The sequence below is a fragment of the Cynocephalus volans genome, chromosome 17 (assembly GCF_027409185.1).
Source record: "Cynocephalus volans isolate mCynVol1 chromosome 17, mCynVol1.pri, whole genome shotgun sequence".
NCBI classification, from domain to species: Eukaryota; Metazoa; Chordata; class Mammalia; order Dermoptera; family Cynocephalidae; genus Cynocephalus; species Cynocephalus volans.
This window is the reverse complement of record NC_084476.1, coordinates 43,220,584-43,237,149: the sequence shown is the minus strand read 5'-3', so window position 1 is coordinate 43,237,149 and position 16,566 is coordinate 43,220,584. Positions and strand designations below refer to the sequence as shown.

The following is a 16,566-nucleotide window of genomic DNA, read 5'->3' as shown; positions in this document are numbered from 1 at the left end:
TAGCTATTCTTTTGGATTTATAGCAGGATGTCACTGAGCTTTTAATTTATATTTTCCTGATGACTGATGAAGTTGAGCACCTTTCATATGTTTATTGACCGTTGGATATCTCTTTCGTGAAGTGCCTGTTCAAATCTTTTGCTTATATTTTAATTGTGTTGTCTATTTTTTTATATTGATTAGTAGGAGTTCTTTATATATTCTGGTTTTTGGCAGCTGGCCAGTAAGAGGATCCAAACCCTTGCACCATGCTCTCCTAAGTGAGCTAACCAGCCAGCCCTCTTTATGTATTCTGAATATGAGTTTTTTGTTGGTTGTATATATTGTATTTTCTCACACTCTGCACCTTCATTTTTCACTCTCTTAATGGTGTATTTTTGATACACGGGAGTTTCTGATATTAATATTATCTAGTTTATCTGTCTTTCCTTAATGTAATGAGTACTGCTTTTTATGTCCTTTTTCAGAAAAATCAATCCTGAGGTCGTAATGATATTCTACTGTTACTCTCTAGAAGCTGTATTATTTTACCTTTCAACTTTAGATCTACAATGGACCTAGACTGATTTTTTTGAGTATGGTATAAGGAGGGCTCATGATTCCATGTTTTTCCCATATGAACATCCACTTGGCCGGTACCAAGATTGTCCTTTTCCTAGGGCTCTGCAGTGCCCCCTTTGTCCTAAATCAAGTATTCATACATAAGTGGTTCTATTTCTGAGTTTATTCTGTTTCATTACAATAGTATTATGCTGTCTTAATTATTGTACCTTTATAACAAGTCTTAATATCTGGTAATATATCTCTTCAAACATGGTTCTTCAAGATTGTCTTGACTATTCTTGATCCTTTGCATTTCCATTTAAATTTTGGAATTAACTTGTTAATATCTAACCAGAAAACCTGCTGGGATTTTGATTGAGTTGGCATTTAACTTATAGATCAATTTGAGGAGATTGGCATCTTTATAATATTTAGTCTTCTAATCCATGAGCAAGATGTATCCTTCCATTTTGTATATTCTTTGATTTCTCTCAGTGATTATAGTTTTCTGTTTATAGATTTTGTGCATCTTTCAGTATATTTGTTCTTGCTATTTGATGTTTTTTGGTGCTGTTATAAATGGTATGTTTTTCTTATATTACTTTAAAATTTTTATTTTTGTTTTCTATTTGCTTGTCGCTAGTATTTAGGAATAAAATTGATGTTTGTTGACCAGTTTAGCAACCTTGCTAAATTTACTTATTTCTAGTAGTTTATAGATTTGTTTGGATTTTGAATGTATCCAATCATATCCTCTTCTAATAATAGTAGTTTTATTTCTTTCTAATTCTTAATTTTTATTTCTTTTTCTTACCTTATTGCACTGGTTAGGACCTTCAGAACACTGTTGAATGGAAGGTGGTAATAATAGATATTCATGACCAATCCCTGATCTCACAGGGAAAGCTCTAAATATTTCAACATTAAATATGATGTTTGCCGTAAGTTTTTTGTTTTGTTTTGGGTTTTTTTGTGGCTGGCCAATATGGGGATCTGAACCCATGACCTTGGTGTTATAAGTCTGTGCTCTAACCAACTGAGCCAACTGGCCAGCCTTGCTGTAAGTTTTTTGAAATTACTCTTTATCAGATTAAGGGGCATTTATTCAGTGACTGGCAAACTTTCCAATTCAAAGATTGATTAAAAGGAATAGCCCTACAAAATATTAATAATTGGAGAATTTAGGCGAAGGAAATATAGGAATTCATTGTAATAATCTTGTAACTTGCCTTTGAAAAATTTTCAAGATGAAAAGTTAAACAAACAGACAAATGCAGACAAAGTATGGCCCCATTTTACCTTGAATTTTGACTTTGAACCATTATAACAGTTACCTCTATAAGTATCTAAATGTGTAGAAGGTAATATGATGACCAGTAGTGCTGCCCAAATTTCTCTTGGTTTGACCCTATGATATCTTTCTAGTGAGCACTGTTCAAAAGCCCTACCCTTTAAGAACCATCAGTGACTCTCAGCTGCAAAATGTTAACTAGGAGTCCTGGGTATTCAGAAATACACAGAAGACCTTTAAAATGTGGAAATGTACCTTTGTATAGTTGAGAGACAGTATTGTATAGTAGTTAGAGACGGAGCTCTAGAGTCAGATTGCCTGGATTTGACTCCTAGCTTCACAAATCACTTAACTATGTGACTTTGGACAAGTCACATACTCTCTCTAAGCTTTAGTTTTTAAAAAAATCTGGAAATGGTGACAGTAATAGTATCTACCTCCTAGAGTTATTAGGAAGCTTAATATATTAAAACTAAGGATGACACATAAAGTTCCTGGCACAAACCTGGTACGTAGTAGTTACTCAGTAAATATTAGTTATTGATTAGAACTGACTTTCTATTTTTGAAAGCCTTTTGAATTTCTCCTCAATCTTAGAGTGATGACATAATGATCACGACTGTATAAAGATTCTTTCTTAAATAAACACACACACACACACACACACACACACACACACACACACACAGACCTAAGGGTAGGAGAATGCAAATTTAAAAAAGAAAACTTCGTCTAAAGTATGTATACACATACACATTATAAAGTGTTATATATGTAAACATATATATATGTCCATTGTAGAAATCAAAAACTAGCAGGCCAAATCCCACAGACAGGTTTTATTGGTATTAAATTTGAATTGGTGGCCAAGAAGAACATCAAAAGGTCTTGCCCTAGGGAATCTCTTGAAAAATTGGAAAATCTAGCAGTAGTGAACCAGATTCTTATGGGCATTAAGCTTGCCAGGGCCCACTGTCATAGTGTAAATGAAAATTGTAATAAGTGCTAAGTTGAATTCTGTCTATGTTTTTAAACAAAATCATAACTGCCGGTTATGTCACAAACTGACAGTTTTGGAAACCACTGAGGCCACATTGATCAAGAGTCTTATGTCCATACCATTTAACCCAACAACCGGAAACATATTCCAGGGAAATAATTTTAAAAGTTTTTTGTGCAGAGATATTAATTGTTTCACTAATAATACTGAGAAATTGGGGAACTGTTAAGGAAACGAAATAGGGAATGTTAAGTAAATTATAGAATATACATAATTAGATTATAAGCTATTAAAACAGTAAGTGTGAAAACAAAATAATAGTATGAGAAATGCTAATCATATTATAAAGGAGAAAAAAATTCAAAGTTGCATTTTAAAAATTTAATTTAACTTTTTTTTTTTTAATTGACAAATAAAAAGTATATATGTTTACAGTAGGGCTGGCCGGTTAGCTCAGATGGTTAGCGTGTGGTACTAATATTTATGATGTTTTGAATTAGGTATGCATTGTAGAGTGGCTAAATCAAGCTAATTAACATGTGCATTACCTGACATTCTTAGCATTTTTTGCAGTGAGATAAAGTTTTATGTACAGTAATTGCAACTACTTAAAATTATAGGGAAAAATGTCTCAAAATAAATGTGCTAAAATGCATTGCTGGGCCGGCCCATGGCTCACTTGGGAGAGTGTGGTGATGATAACACCAAAGCCATGGGTTCGGATCCCTATATAGGGATGGCCAGTTAGCTCACTTGGGAGAGCATGGTGCTGACAATGCCAAGTCAAGGGTTAAGATCCCCTTACTGGTCATCTTTAAAAAAAAATTTAAAAATAGGGCCGGCCTGTGGCTCACTTGGGAGAGTATGGTGCTGGTAACACCAAGGCCACAGGTTCAGATCCGTATATGGGGATGGCCCATTAGCTCACTTGGAGAGCGTGGTGCTGACAACACCAAGTCAAGGGTTAAGATCCCCTTACTGGTCATCTTTTAAAAAAAATTAAATTTAATTAATTAATTAATTTTTTTTAAATGCATTGCTTATTTATTAATGGAATTTTTCCTTTATTTTCCAGATCTTCTGTAATGTGATATTAATTTTAATATTATGTCTATTTTTTAAAATTTTGTTTTGGGGGATTTTTGCATTTTTTTAATGAGTCATAATTGCTTATACATATTTTTGGGGTTCAACATTGATGTATGTTGATCAAATCAATATTATTAGCATATATATTATTACAAATCATACTTATTCTTTATGCCTCTTATCCAATCTCTTCCCATCCCCCTCTCCCTCCCCCCAACCACCTCTGATAACCCTAGATTTCTTCTCTCCTTCTGAAAGAGTAACAGTTACTCTGTTGATTTTTTGCCTAGATGATCTGTCCAGTGCTGAGAGAGGTGTATTCAGGTCCCCCACTATTATCATAGCATAGATGCTTCTTCTGTCCCTCTGGAATGGGCTTTGTGGAGAGAGACATCCTCTTCTTTGGTCTCCGCTGGTGACTCTTCTTGTGTTATTACACTCAAGTGGCTGGTGGGCCATCTACATGGTGGTTGTGGCATCTAGCTGCTTTTGCTGCAGCTGTGGCTAGTGTGGTGGCTGTGATGGGCCACCCACATGGAAGTGGTGTTTTGGCATGCTCCTTGCCTGATTACAGGAGGAGGGGTTGGTCCCCAGCTCCATCTGTTTTTATGTTCTAAGATGTTGTTGTGAAGCAGTTGGGTGGGAGGGGGAGAGGTGAAGGGGAAGGAAATAGGGTGAGGGGGGGGGTGTGGTTGAGACCTGTGGCACCCCTCTCATTCCTGAAGGGGAGACCAGGGGGCTTCCAGTGGTGGCTTGGTCATTGCTGGACTGAATGCTGATGTCAGGGGGGTGTGGCCAAAGCCCTTGGCTCCCCACTGTCCCAGTTCAGGGGCTCAGGGCACTTCCTGCAGCAGGTTGGTGGTCATCACTGGGCTAGTTGTGGGTGTCGGGGGGGCATAGGTGAATCCCCTAGCCTTCCCCACTCCCTGGCTTGTGGGCCCAGGGTGCTTGCAGTCCTTCTAGGTTTTATAGGTGTTCTTTGGTGAAGTGAGACCTTTACTAGTTAATATCAAACTTTGTCTCTGGTCTGTAGGTATTTTGTTTTTTCTTTTAGTTCTGTGTTGGATTATTTGCTGTTTCCATTACTTAACCCTGCACTGGAACTAATTTATTGTCCTTTGCTTACTTCTAAAATGGGGGAACTTTCTGTGGGGACCAGCACTTGAGCCCTGGAGTTGACCTAAATTGCTGCTTTGCTATTGATTTCCTGGGGAAGGCTTTTTGTGCAGTTCAAGTTTTAATGGTTGACTTTGTAGGTGCTTCCAGGTCTTGTGAGATCCAGTACACCCGGGTTGTGTGGAAACTCTGGTGTGGACCTAAGTCTTTTCAGCAAACTGTTCCCCCTGCAGTTCTGTATTCCTAACCAGTCTACACAGAGTGGGCCTTTGTTGATTGGGGGGCAGATCAGCTGTCCATCCTGTGCCCCAGTGTTCCCCAGGTGACCCAACTCCCCCACTGCCCACACTCCAAACATTTCCCATGGGACGGGCCATGTGCTGGTCCCTTGTGATGACTTCCCAGCCTCTGAGCGGCTCCTTTTTTCAGTTGTTGTGGGCCCACGGGAACCCTGTTAGTGGTCTTGCTGGCCTGGCGGCCACCAAGATCCTCTTCTCCCCTTCTGCCTCCAAGCTACTTCATAGGAAGGACACAGCTGTGGCTTTTGCCAGCTGTTGCTCCATGTGGTCACCAGCTCCAGGTTTGAAGCATCCGGGATTCGAAATGGTGGGAGCCATCCTTTCTTTCTCTCATTGTGGCTTTTCCTGCCTTCGTGCACTCCATAGGTCTCTCCTCCTCTTCCCCTGAGCTCTAGTAGCCCCAGCTTGGCTATCGTTGATTTTTAATAGTTGAGCATTTGCTCAACCCGTGGCCCCCTTACTGCTGTAATCCCAGGTTTTCTGGCTGCACAGACAGCTCTTTATGTCTATTTTATCTACATTATGTTTAAGTTAAGCCTCAGAGAAAGTCATCTCTCATTGACCATTCCCAATGATGTTACACCCCAGCCTTCTCTTCCCCATATAATCCAAGTCCCCAGTGTTCAGCCTGTGGCTTGCTCAAGCCCATATAGATCTGTTTTGCTTATTTTCTTTTATGAAGACAATACCACATCTTGTCCTAAGTTGTTGTTATTCTTTTCTTAATAATCTAGTTTACTGAAATGAGGTAATGTATAAAGAACTTACAATATGCTAGGTACTGTATATTACTATAAGATAGTTTACCTCCTAATCCTGTCCTTTTATTTGTGTATTTCTCTCTCACTTTCAGGAGGTTGGCAGAGGCATTTCATATCAGTGATGATTCTGACCCTTTCAATATACGTTCTTCAGGGTCAAAATTCAGTGATAGTTTGAGAGAAGATGCCAGGTATGTAATTTGTTACCTATTTTATTTTTCTTTTTAATTCAATTTTTTTGATATTTATTTTTGTGGGATACAGTGTGTTGTTTCAATACATGCATATACTGCACAGTAATTCACTTAGGGTAGATCCTTTTTTCTTAATTGTGGCTTATGAGAATGTTTAATCTTTTAAGATGTAGTAACTAATATGTACTAATAAGTAAGCCAGTTAAAGTTTGTTCATTTATCTATTGTAAGATATTAGGTGATGGTTAATAAAAATCCTTTTCTTGGTTTCTCAAAACTGTCTTCTTGGGCCAGCCTGTGGCTAACCTGGGAGAGTGTGGTGCTGATAACACCAAGGCCACAGGTTCAGATGTCTATATAGGGATGGCCGATTAGCTCACTCAGGAGAGCATGGTGCTGACAATACCAAGTCAAGGGTTAAGATCCCCTTACCGGTCATCTTCTTTTTAAAAAAAAAACCGTCTAATTGAAGAACTGAATTTGTCAGGAGGGTGGCTCTGTGGTAAGAGTTTAGATGTACCGAGGGCTGGACTAGACTGAATTGGAGGATCTCCAGGCTTCATCCCACCTCTGTCTGTCCCCTAGGTCTCACTGTCGTGTGGATCCTCACTTGGAAAAGCAGTTACAGCTCTTACTTTTCTCCTGTCTCCTGGCCCTCTGATGGCTATTTCTCCTTCTTTTATGTCATATTTGTTTTCTCTTTTGCCCTTCCTTTGTTCCATCACTGTTGACTTTCCATTATCTGACAATTCCAGATCTCTGCATTTTTTATGTTAACTTTGTTCATTGTCTGCACTTTATGTGCAGAGGGTAGGTAAAAGGGGTTCCCAGAAGGTCAGGAACAGATGAAATTAACTAATTAATTGTGGTGATTTCTCATTTCAGGAAGGACTTAAAGTTTGTCAGTGACATTGAGAAGGAAATGGAAACCCTTGTGGAGGCCGTGAATAAGGTTGAAATCAAAACATCCAACTGGACATTTCTCTAAGGCCAGCTTGATAAAAAAAAAAAAAAATCAAGTCCCAGAAACACAGCCTAGAGTAGCTGTAGGAAAAAGTCACAACTTCCTCGAGGATTTTGTCTTTCACCAAAGCCTAGCCGTTATAACATCCATGGAAGCCTGTCCTGATTTAGTCATTGCAGAAAAGATATCTACAATCAGATTAAATGTAAATAAAAGTCCTAGCTCAGAGCTTTAGAATGGATGAAGAAATTGTGGACAAGGGGAGCTCAGTAGTAATAGCGAATGACTGTGTGGGATAGTTAAGAAGACCTGAGAGACCCTCACATCTCTCAAGGGCTGTTGTGTGGTAAAGAGAACACTTACTGGTTTGTTATTACTGCAAAGGCAGGAAAGATAAAGTTGTTTGACTAGAGCTGAAAGGAGTGAGATCGACTCCTTCAAGAGAATGAGGCCACTGTCCCGGAAGCAACCAGGGACATCAAGGAAGGTAGCTTTAAGTGAAAAAGTCTTTCATTTAGTCCAAAATGAAAGCTGCATTGGCTTCCTCTTCATTCAGTGGGAACTGAGAGTGAGGACAAGGTGGCTGCTTTAGCACCACATCTAAAGACAATAGTTTTCTTTTTCATTATCTTCCTTACCTCCTTTGAATTCCCTTCCCTTCTCCCTACTGTTACCACTTCCCAGCAGAATACTAACATGAAGGAGAAAATGGAATGCATTGTTCCTCTCCTGATTAGGAAACCTGAGCAAATGTATTTCTCTGCTTGTGTCTGTATCTGCTCACTCATGACTTTGAGTGTAGAACATACTTTTATAGGAAGTGAGATTTTCTTGTTTTATAAGTCTTCAATTTATTTAGTTATTTCTTAGGAATATTACTCACTCCCAAATTATGGAACCCTTCAGGAGAAACCATTACCCTGCCCACCTAAGTCTCAGTTCTCTAATCCTTTGTCCCTAAACATGTTCAGCTGCTCACAGAGTAGAAGAAAGAAGTTACGACTCACAGAGTAGATGAAAGAAGTACCTCAGCTCCCATCCTCCCAAACCCCTCTGGGCTTGCTTGGCAGTTAGTGAAATTTTGTATACTTTGGGCCTCTAAAATTTAGTCACCTTTTACTGACCCAGGCTGACCTTGTGGTGGTAAGGACAGTTGGAAGCATTTTCTGTTTTCAGGCTGATGTTATTATCATTCGCTCATCTTTTTCTTCAATACAGGGAAAGAATAGTAAGAAAAGCCACTGCTTCCCTCCCATGAACAGAGACCACCGCCGGATCATCCATGACCTGGCCCAGGTTTACGGACTAGAGAGTGTGAGCTATGATAGCGAACCAAAGCGCAACGTTGTGGTCACTGCCATCAGGTGGGTTGATCTTGCTGTCACAGGAGGAACTCTCAGCAGGGCATACTGGACCCAAGAGGTCTGTCAGTATTTGCTTTCTTTATTTCCTTTCTCTCTCAGAAGAACAGAAGGAAAATCTGCTTCCCTGGGACAGCCATTCCGAAATGATCTAAAGGTCTGAGCCAGAGTGCAAAGCCCGTGCCTCAGTCCATAGGGCAGACACATCCAAAGTGTACAAGCCTCACATCTGCACAGATCCATGGCACACGCTAGAGGCAGCATGTCCACAGGCAGAGGGAACAGACCCTGGGAGCCTGAACAGGGTGCCCGACCCTCACATCTGTCCCTTTGCCCTTTCTATCTCCTATTCCTCCCTCTGACATCTTTCAGGCTCTATCTTCCCGGCATGATGGAAACAGAAAGAATGCTAGACTCTGACTCAAGGCATCCCCTGTGAATAGTGTTTTGCCATCACAGGATACTGAGGCCATAGTATGAGCCAGGAGGGGACAGGGGTTACCTAGAATCACTGTCAGAACCTCAGGGAGTAGGAAGAACTTCTCAATAAAGAAAACTCAGGTGTGACGTGAGAGGAAGCAGGCAACAGGCCCAGCAGAAGTGGGTGGAAGAGACAAGGGGTTAAATGCAGGTAACCATGCCTGAGAGGAGACAAGTCATATCAGAAAGAGCTCAGCAACATCATAGTGCCAAAGTAACAGACCAAGTTTCTAGCTGTCTGCCTATCTTCACAAATGATTCTCACTTTTCATTACTTTGTTTTGTCTGTATCAGAGGGAAGTCTGTTTGTCCTCCTACGACACTGACAGTTGTGCTTGAAAGGGAAATGCAGACACGGCCTCCACCACCAATTCCTCATCACAGACATCAGACAGACAAGTAAGAATTCTTCAGGTGCTATCCAAAGGGACCTGTCTGTTCAGAGAAGTCAGCAGGGGCTGAACTGTCCTGTGCCATACCAGCCATTTGTGGCTTCCTTGCACCTGTCCTTGGGGTACTGTGTTCCAATATGTAAGATTCAACTGGGGTGTCAGACACATTTCTTCATGGCAGAGGAGTCCTAAGTTCAATGTTTGTAATGCCGAATTCTGCTACAGGCAGAGCAGTCATTGGACATAATTTGCACTTCGAAGATGGTGACACTGGGAAATGGGTTCAGTCTGTCACCAGATGATTAGGACTGAAATGTCTCGTAGTTAACAACTGTTACTCGAAGGTGGAAGTGGGATTGGGAGTGAGAGTTATCAGTGAAGGGGTCGGGGGACTTTCATGTTTTACTTCTATGTACTTTGAATCATTTTTGCAACAAAAACATAGTATTTAAAGAGAAAAAAAAAAACAAGTTGGCAAGCAGCTAGTCTGCCAGATGTTTTCTCAGACAGAAGCAGGGAAGGAGTACTCCCTCCTCCCCTTTCCTCTCCCTTGTCAGGAAGGGAGCCCAGCTGCCATACTGGAACCAAGGCAGCATATCTAAGTTACTCTGAAAGGCAGAGGAAAGGGGTGTTTATTCCTGTTCTGGCCTTCCACACAGAATTCCTAGCAGGATTTCCTCTGTGCTTCCTGCATAAAACCTCTGGAAAGGTGGTTAGGGCAGTTTACAGCGTCCATGAGGGTCATAGAAATTGCTGTTCCCATGGAACTGGACAGGACAGCCAGGCGTAACCCATTGGGCACAGACTCAGCCAAGTTCTGGGGCCGTGGAGATCCCCAGGACCAGCCTTTCTCCTCTCCTGGAAACTAGGTGGCCTGGATTCCGGTCAGCACAGTCTTCATATCCACATGGGCAGTGTTTTGGAAATGTGAGGGATATTTCATGACACTGCCACAGCTGTGTTTAGTACTACTTAGACCTGACCATGTGGAATCACTGGTCTGTTCATGCCATGCTTTCTTTTTTTTCCCTTTTGCTTGCTTTATTTTTATATAAAACTTTATTATGGAAAAGTTTTAGAATAGAGAGGATAGTATTAATATTATATTAGGCCTGTATGCCTATCACAAAATTTCAACAATTACCAGCTCATGTTTGCCCCACTGTCTCATCAGAGCTTCACAAATGGTAAATCAGCTGATCATTGACTTTCTGAAGACCTGTATCTGTTTCCCCCAAAGGAGAAAAGATTGATCATTCTTTGTTTGCTTTTCAGGAATCCTGGGAGCAGTAATTTGCAGAAAATAGCCAAGGAGCCAATAATTGACTACTTTGATGTCCAGGACTGAGAAGATCAAGATGTACTTAGATTAAACTAAGAATGATTAGGTGTAGAGGAGACTCTTTTGCCAGCAGATAAATCATGTTTATTCCCCCAGCTGGCAAAATCAATCATAGCCTCACATACTGTCTTGTACCGATACATCCAAAGCATGAGTATGTCAGAAATGCCCTTGTCTATTCATGTCTGTATAAAGTGTTTGAGAATGGCCAGATCTCTGATTGTTTGGTCACTAGCTATTCAGTCATGTTTTTGAAGAGACTTCTCACACCATCACTGTGATTGCTATGAGTGTTGAGAGAATATTGGGTTTTGTTTGGGCAAACCAGAATTTTAGCCTAAAACTGGCTTTATGGCACTTAGTCATAGCCTCAGTTGTCCCAGAAATCCTCCTGAAAATGCCTGAAATATGAGATGGACCTTACTTTCTTTATCCAAACCAATCACAGTCTTTGGAGAGACACAGGAAATTTCTCAGTCTGAAATACTGAACATTGAATTGGTACACCATATGTGGAATCACACATGTTGTCTTAAACCCAGCCATGTTCTCTAAGACTTTTGCCAAAAACTCTCCATAGGTCTATCTAGCTGAACTTATTTTAGTGGTTCCCCATACTGTCAGTTCTAGACCTAGGAGTGAGATCAGGTTGCCTTACAGAATTCCATTTTTAAGTCCCTGGGGCCTCATCCCACATGACTGGGCCTTCTGGTGACAGTCAGTTTAGCTATCCCCCATGAGGGTAGAGGACATAGAGCAAGCTCTTCCTTCTGCCAGCTTCACACTGTGGCCTCTGTGAACTGACCGGTGTAGCCCTAATTCCTCTCTGGTTGAGAAAGAGTCTCACGTAGACAACTGTCCTGTGTTGCTTTTTCCTAGGCCTTCAACAGCTGTATTGACTTTCCCTGTTTCTGAGCTCTGGACTTCTATTTGAATATTCAAAGAAGTATGTGGACAGTCCAGGGCTTATGCTCAGCAGCCAACTGGAGGCATTCTTCAGTTTCTTTTAATGCAGGTGTGTTGACATTTACATTAGTTTGGCCCTCTTTGCATGTACCCCTGCAGCGTGAAGGCCAGACTTCTAGCAACTTTCTTCTGCTCCAGAACACACCACAAGCCCCAGAGCAGCAGATGATTTGAGAAGTGGAGTCACAAAAGCAGGCACTTCATTTTTGTAGGAAGAGCAGAGGTGCCCTTTGGTCCTCATCCAGTCTACTATGAAAGGCATCAGGTATAGCAGCAGGACCAGGCAACTGGAGGGAAGTGATGGAGAACAACAAACCACCTCTATCTGGGCCCATTTAGTACAGGGTCAGTGACTCCCACACAACAGGAAGCCTATGAGCATCGGTTGCATCTTTCAAGCAGTGGGTTCAGTGGGTGAATTATACATGTGAGAGCATCTCAGAATTAGAAGACCTGATTTCAGGTTCTAGCTCTGCCACATAACTTGCCACTTGATGGAAAGGAGGTTTCACTTACCTCACCAGGGATCGTGAGGATTATATGAATAACGTATGTGGAGGTGCCTGAATCTCATAAGTGCTCAAAGTTCATAAAAATGATACTTGATACCTGGAAAATATGTAAGGATCTCCTTTCTTAATTAAACTAACCAAGAAAAAGATATGGAGTGCTAAACAGGCCTCTTCTGGTGAATGTTTGCAAGCCTACCTTGTGCCAGCCTTTTGCAAGGGCTAAGGGAAGCAGATGTGACCTGTTCTCTTAGTAATCCAGTGAGGACACATACCTAAACAAATGTTTTTCATTGGTTGGTATGGCACTAATAGGTCATTAATCTGTTATTAAAAGCTGAAGAGCCTAAGGGGAATATTTTGTGAATCCGTGGTAGGAATGGGTTAGTTCTCTTGGTTGGAGAAGGGAAAAGGGAAGAAGCGTTTGAGCTGAGGCTTGAAATGGTTGACTGCCATTTGGGGAAGGAAAGAGACACGCCAAATGAAGGTAAACAGCATGAGACAAGCACTGGGGATATGGTTTATGGTGTGTTTGAGAAAGGGTTAGTGTCTAGACAACTGGAAGGACAGGTGATGAGACTGGGAAGGTGGACAGGGATCCACTTATGGAGAGCCACAGGGAGCCACTGAAGAATCGTAAGTGGAGTAGCATGGCCAGATTTATGATGTAGAGCAGGAATCAGCAAATATTTCCTGTAAAGGGCCAGATAGTAAATATTTTAGACTTTGTGAACCATATAGTTTCTGTTGCAACTACCCACCTCTGCCATTGTGATGTGAAAGCAGCCATAGACCAAGTGTAATGAAGGAGCATGGCTCTGTTGTAATAACATTTTTTTAAGATGACAGCACTATGTTGTCAGCACTATGCTCAGCCAGTGAATGAACCAGCCATCCCTATATAGGGATCTGAACCCATGGCCTTGGTGTTATCAGCACTGCACTCTCCCGAGTGAGCCACGGGCTGGCCCTTGTAATAACATTTTATTTATGGACACTGAAATAAGAATTTCATGTGATTTTTATGTCAGAGTATTCTTTTGACTTTTTTTGTAACCATTTAAAAATGTAAAAACCATTCGTAGCTTATGAGTTGTACAAAAACAGGCAGCAGGCTGGGTTTGGCTGTGGACCTGAGTTTACCCACCCTCTTCTAGGGCAGTCTCTTAGGCAGAAGTGCATAGAAAGAATTGGAGGGCTACTCTGAGGCAAGAAGCCCAGCCAAGAGGCTGCAGAAGTGATCCAGTTGAGAGAAGATGAGGGTGGTGGGAGTTAGCACTACAAAGAGGGAAGAGATATTCAGATCAAGGAGGTAGATAGAATAGGATGCCAGGGGTTAGCAGGGGAGCTAGCCCCGTCAGATCACCAAGGGAGCCCCAGGTCCCCTCAACAAGGGGAATTTGGTTTTCACGGGTTCCGTGGATTCTTCACTGAGCAGTGGCGTTGGACAAGATTTTACATGAATGTGGACCAGAGGGAAAGACATGCTGTGCTAGTCCATTTGTGTTGCTTATAACAAAATACCTGGAATTGGGTGATTTGTAGGAAAATGAAATTTATTGCTTAAAACAGTTTCAGAAGCTGGGAAGTCCAAAGTCCAGGAAACACATCTGGTGAGGGTCTTCTTTGGTGGTTGCTTTATAGCAACACAGGGGTCAAACATGGTAGAAAATGGCAGAGCAGAGAGAGAGATGGACTCTTCACAGGCTCTCCTTTTAAAGCCCTCCAAACCATTCCCCTAACCACTATTATTAATCCATTCACTACAGCATGGTCCTACAATCTAACTACCTCTTCAAGGCCCCACCTTTCAATTACCATAATAGGACTTCCCACTCTCTCAACACTGTTACAGCGGGGACCAAGCCTCCAACGCATTAAACTTTTGGCAGGACACAATTCTATCCATAATACACACCTACCTCCTCTGCTTCCATACATGGAGGAAGCCTGTGGGTACCAGGACCCCACACTCTTGCTGCCTGGGAACCAGGTGGTATCTTCTCTCCTCTCTCCCACCCCACACACTCTTTCAGCAGGAGTTTCTGTATGGTCCAGAGCTTTCCAGAGACCACATTCTTATATCTGGAATTCCTTGGCTTGTCTGGCAGGGATGGCTCCTGTCGGCAGTGGTGTCAGCCTGGTGTGCATGGGGGATTGTGTGCAGGACTGTGGAGATGAAAGCAGGCCTCCTGATTGCAGGGTCTGTGTAAAACAGCTCTGGATCTTGTGTTGGCCAGGGCCTGGCCAGGCCAGAGGACAGACCAGGGGAGAGGAAGAAGGAATGTCAGTCTTAGGAGGGAGGTACAAAGTCTCAATCAGTAGTTCCTGTAGATTTAGGTTTGGAGGAGTCCTTCCTGTGTGTTACTCGCCTTCAGGCTTTGTGCCTGAAAGCCTGGAGAGCTTGTCCCCTAAAGAGAACCTGCTGTTATGCCTCTTCTTCTAAAATGAGACAGGAACTGCCAAGCCAGGCCAACCCTTTCACCTTTACAGACCTGCCTTATTAGTCGCCCTCACAACCACACCCACACCCATTGAGATAGTTCTGCCTTGCAACTCACCACATGGCCTCAGCACAGATGTCCAATACCATCTCCCATAGCCTATTAGAGCCCAAGGGTCCCCAGAGGATTCTCTACGCCAGTTCAGCCGCTCGACCTACAAAGGCAAAGCCCAGAAGTGACTGACTCCCTGTGGTCATACAGTGTGTGCCACACTGGGACTGGAATCCAGGCCTTGGGTTTCCCAGCCTAGAAGTGCCCTGTACCAGGAGGGGGCTGAATTCTCAGGAAAAGGCGAGCTGTTTCCCTCCTGGCTTCCCCAAACTGAACTCACTTGGAGGTCCTTCCCAGTGGCCCAGGCTGCCCTCAACCCTAGGCTTCAGGAGGTCAATCTTCATAATGCACAGCCTCCTGGGAAACCTGGGTGCAGAGAACCCAACTGAACAGCAAGGATGTCTGTTTTGCTGCTTCAACTCACTCTGTCCCTGGGCAGTTTGCTTACACCGTCTGGGCATCGGTTTCTGCACCTGTCAGGTGGAATAATGGTTCCTGCCTGTGTGCTGCCCATAGCCATTGTGAGGGTAGTATGTAGACAGGTGTGGAGAGTCTCCCAGTGCCACATGTCATCTCAGCACAGTCAAGCCTCTGAAGCCCATACGAGGATGGTCTCTCAGGGGGTAGCTCTTGGGAGCGTGGGGGAGGAACAGAGCAGTGGTCAAGCTGCTCTGGCAAGGGCCAGGGCTTTCAGTCACCACCCCCTTTACAATCCCCTCACCCACTTCAAGCCTGACCTGTGAGAGTGGGAGTCAGAAGTCCTCTTTTACCCACACTTTACCAAGAATCTTTTTTACCATAGATAATAGCTGTTCCGTATTTAATGTATGCCTAGCATCTGCTCATCTTTTACTCCTCAAAGCCCAATGAAGTACAGAGGGTCCTCGATTTACAATGATTCAACTTACGATTTTTCAACTTTACAGTGGTGTGAAAGTGATATGCATTCAGTGAAAAACATACTTTGAATTTTGATCATTTCCCGGTCTTGTGGGATACTCTCGCACAATGCTGGACCAAATCATCTAACACGAAGCCTATTTTATACTAAAGTGTTGACTGTATCTTGTAACCTACTGAACACTGTACTGAAAGTGTTCTGAGCATGTTTAAGGTAGATAGGCTAAGCTATGATGTTCATTAGGTTAGGTATATTAAATGTACTTTTGATATTTTCAGCTTATAATGGGTTTATCAGGATGTGACCCCATTGTAAGTCGAGGAATATCTGTATGTATTCTTATCCCCTTTTTACCAATGTGGCAACTGAAGGTTATAGAAGTTAGGTCTCATGCCCAAGATCATTCAGTGAACAACTCAGGATCTGAAATTCCTACTGGGTCTGTCCTCTCACAGGGATAGAACAAGGGCAGCTCATACAGCTCATCTTGGAAACCCTAGGACATTGTGGCCCAGCGGGTCAGGACAAGTGGGAGGGAAGTTTATACTGTGTCCCAAAGGAGAAAACACCAGTAACCACACCAGAAAATGGGACTTTTTCTACAATGGTCACTAGGGGGCATATGTATCCCCAAACCAGGAGCCTGGAGTTGGAGTGGGGGAATGTTTACACTTTGCCTCAGGAAAGCTGTTTATTTAAAAAATTTTACGAGAGTTTGTAACCAATATTTCTTAATTTGTCACTTTTTTAAAACACTTTTTTTCTCTGCTTGTTGATAAACACAGTATAAGTACAAGGGGAAA

At 42.3% G+C, this 16,566-nt stretch overlaps 1 protein-coding gene across 3 annotated transcripts in view; it reads left to right on the top strand.

Moving 5' to 3' along the window:
- NFX1 (nuclear transcription factor, X-box binding 1) overlaps positions 1-12,473 on the top strand; it is a 76,525-nt gene extending 64,052 nt beyond the window's left edge. For all 3 annotated transcript variants that reach the window (XM_063082117.1, XM_063082116.1, XM_063082118.1), the window contains 5 exons: positions 6,192-6,290; positions 7,179-7,245; positions 8,476-8,621; positions 9,393-9,497; positions 10,766-12,473. In XM_063082117.1, coding sequence (XP_062938187.1) covers positions 6,192-6,290; positions 7,179-7,245; positions 8,476-8,621; positions 9,393-9,497; positions 10,766-10,838 — 490 coding nt within the window. In that variant the 3' untranslated portion in view covers positions 10,839-12,473. The remainder of the gene's footprint in view (positions 1-6,191; positions 6,291-7,178; positions 7,246-8,475; positions 8,622-9,392; positions 9,498-10,765) is intronic.
- The last annotated feature ends 4,093 nt before the right edge of the window (positions 12,474-16,566 follow it).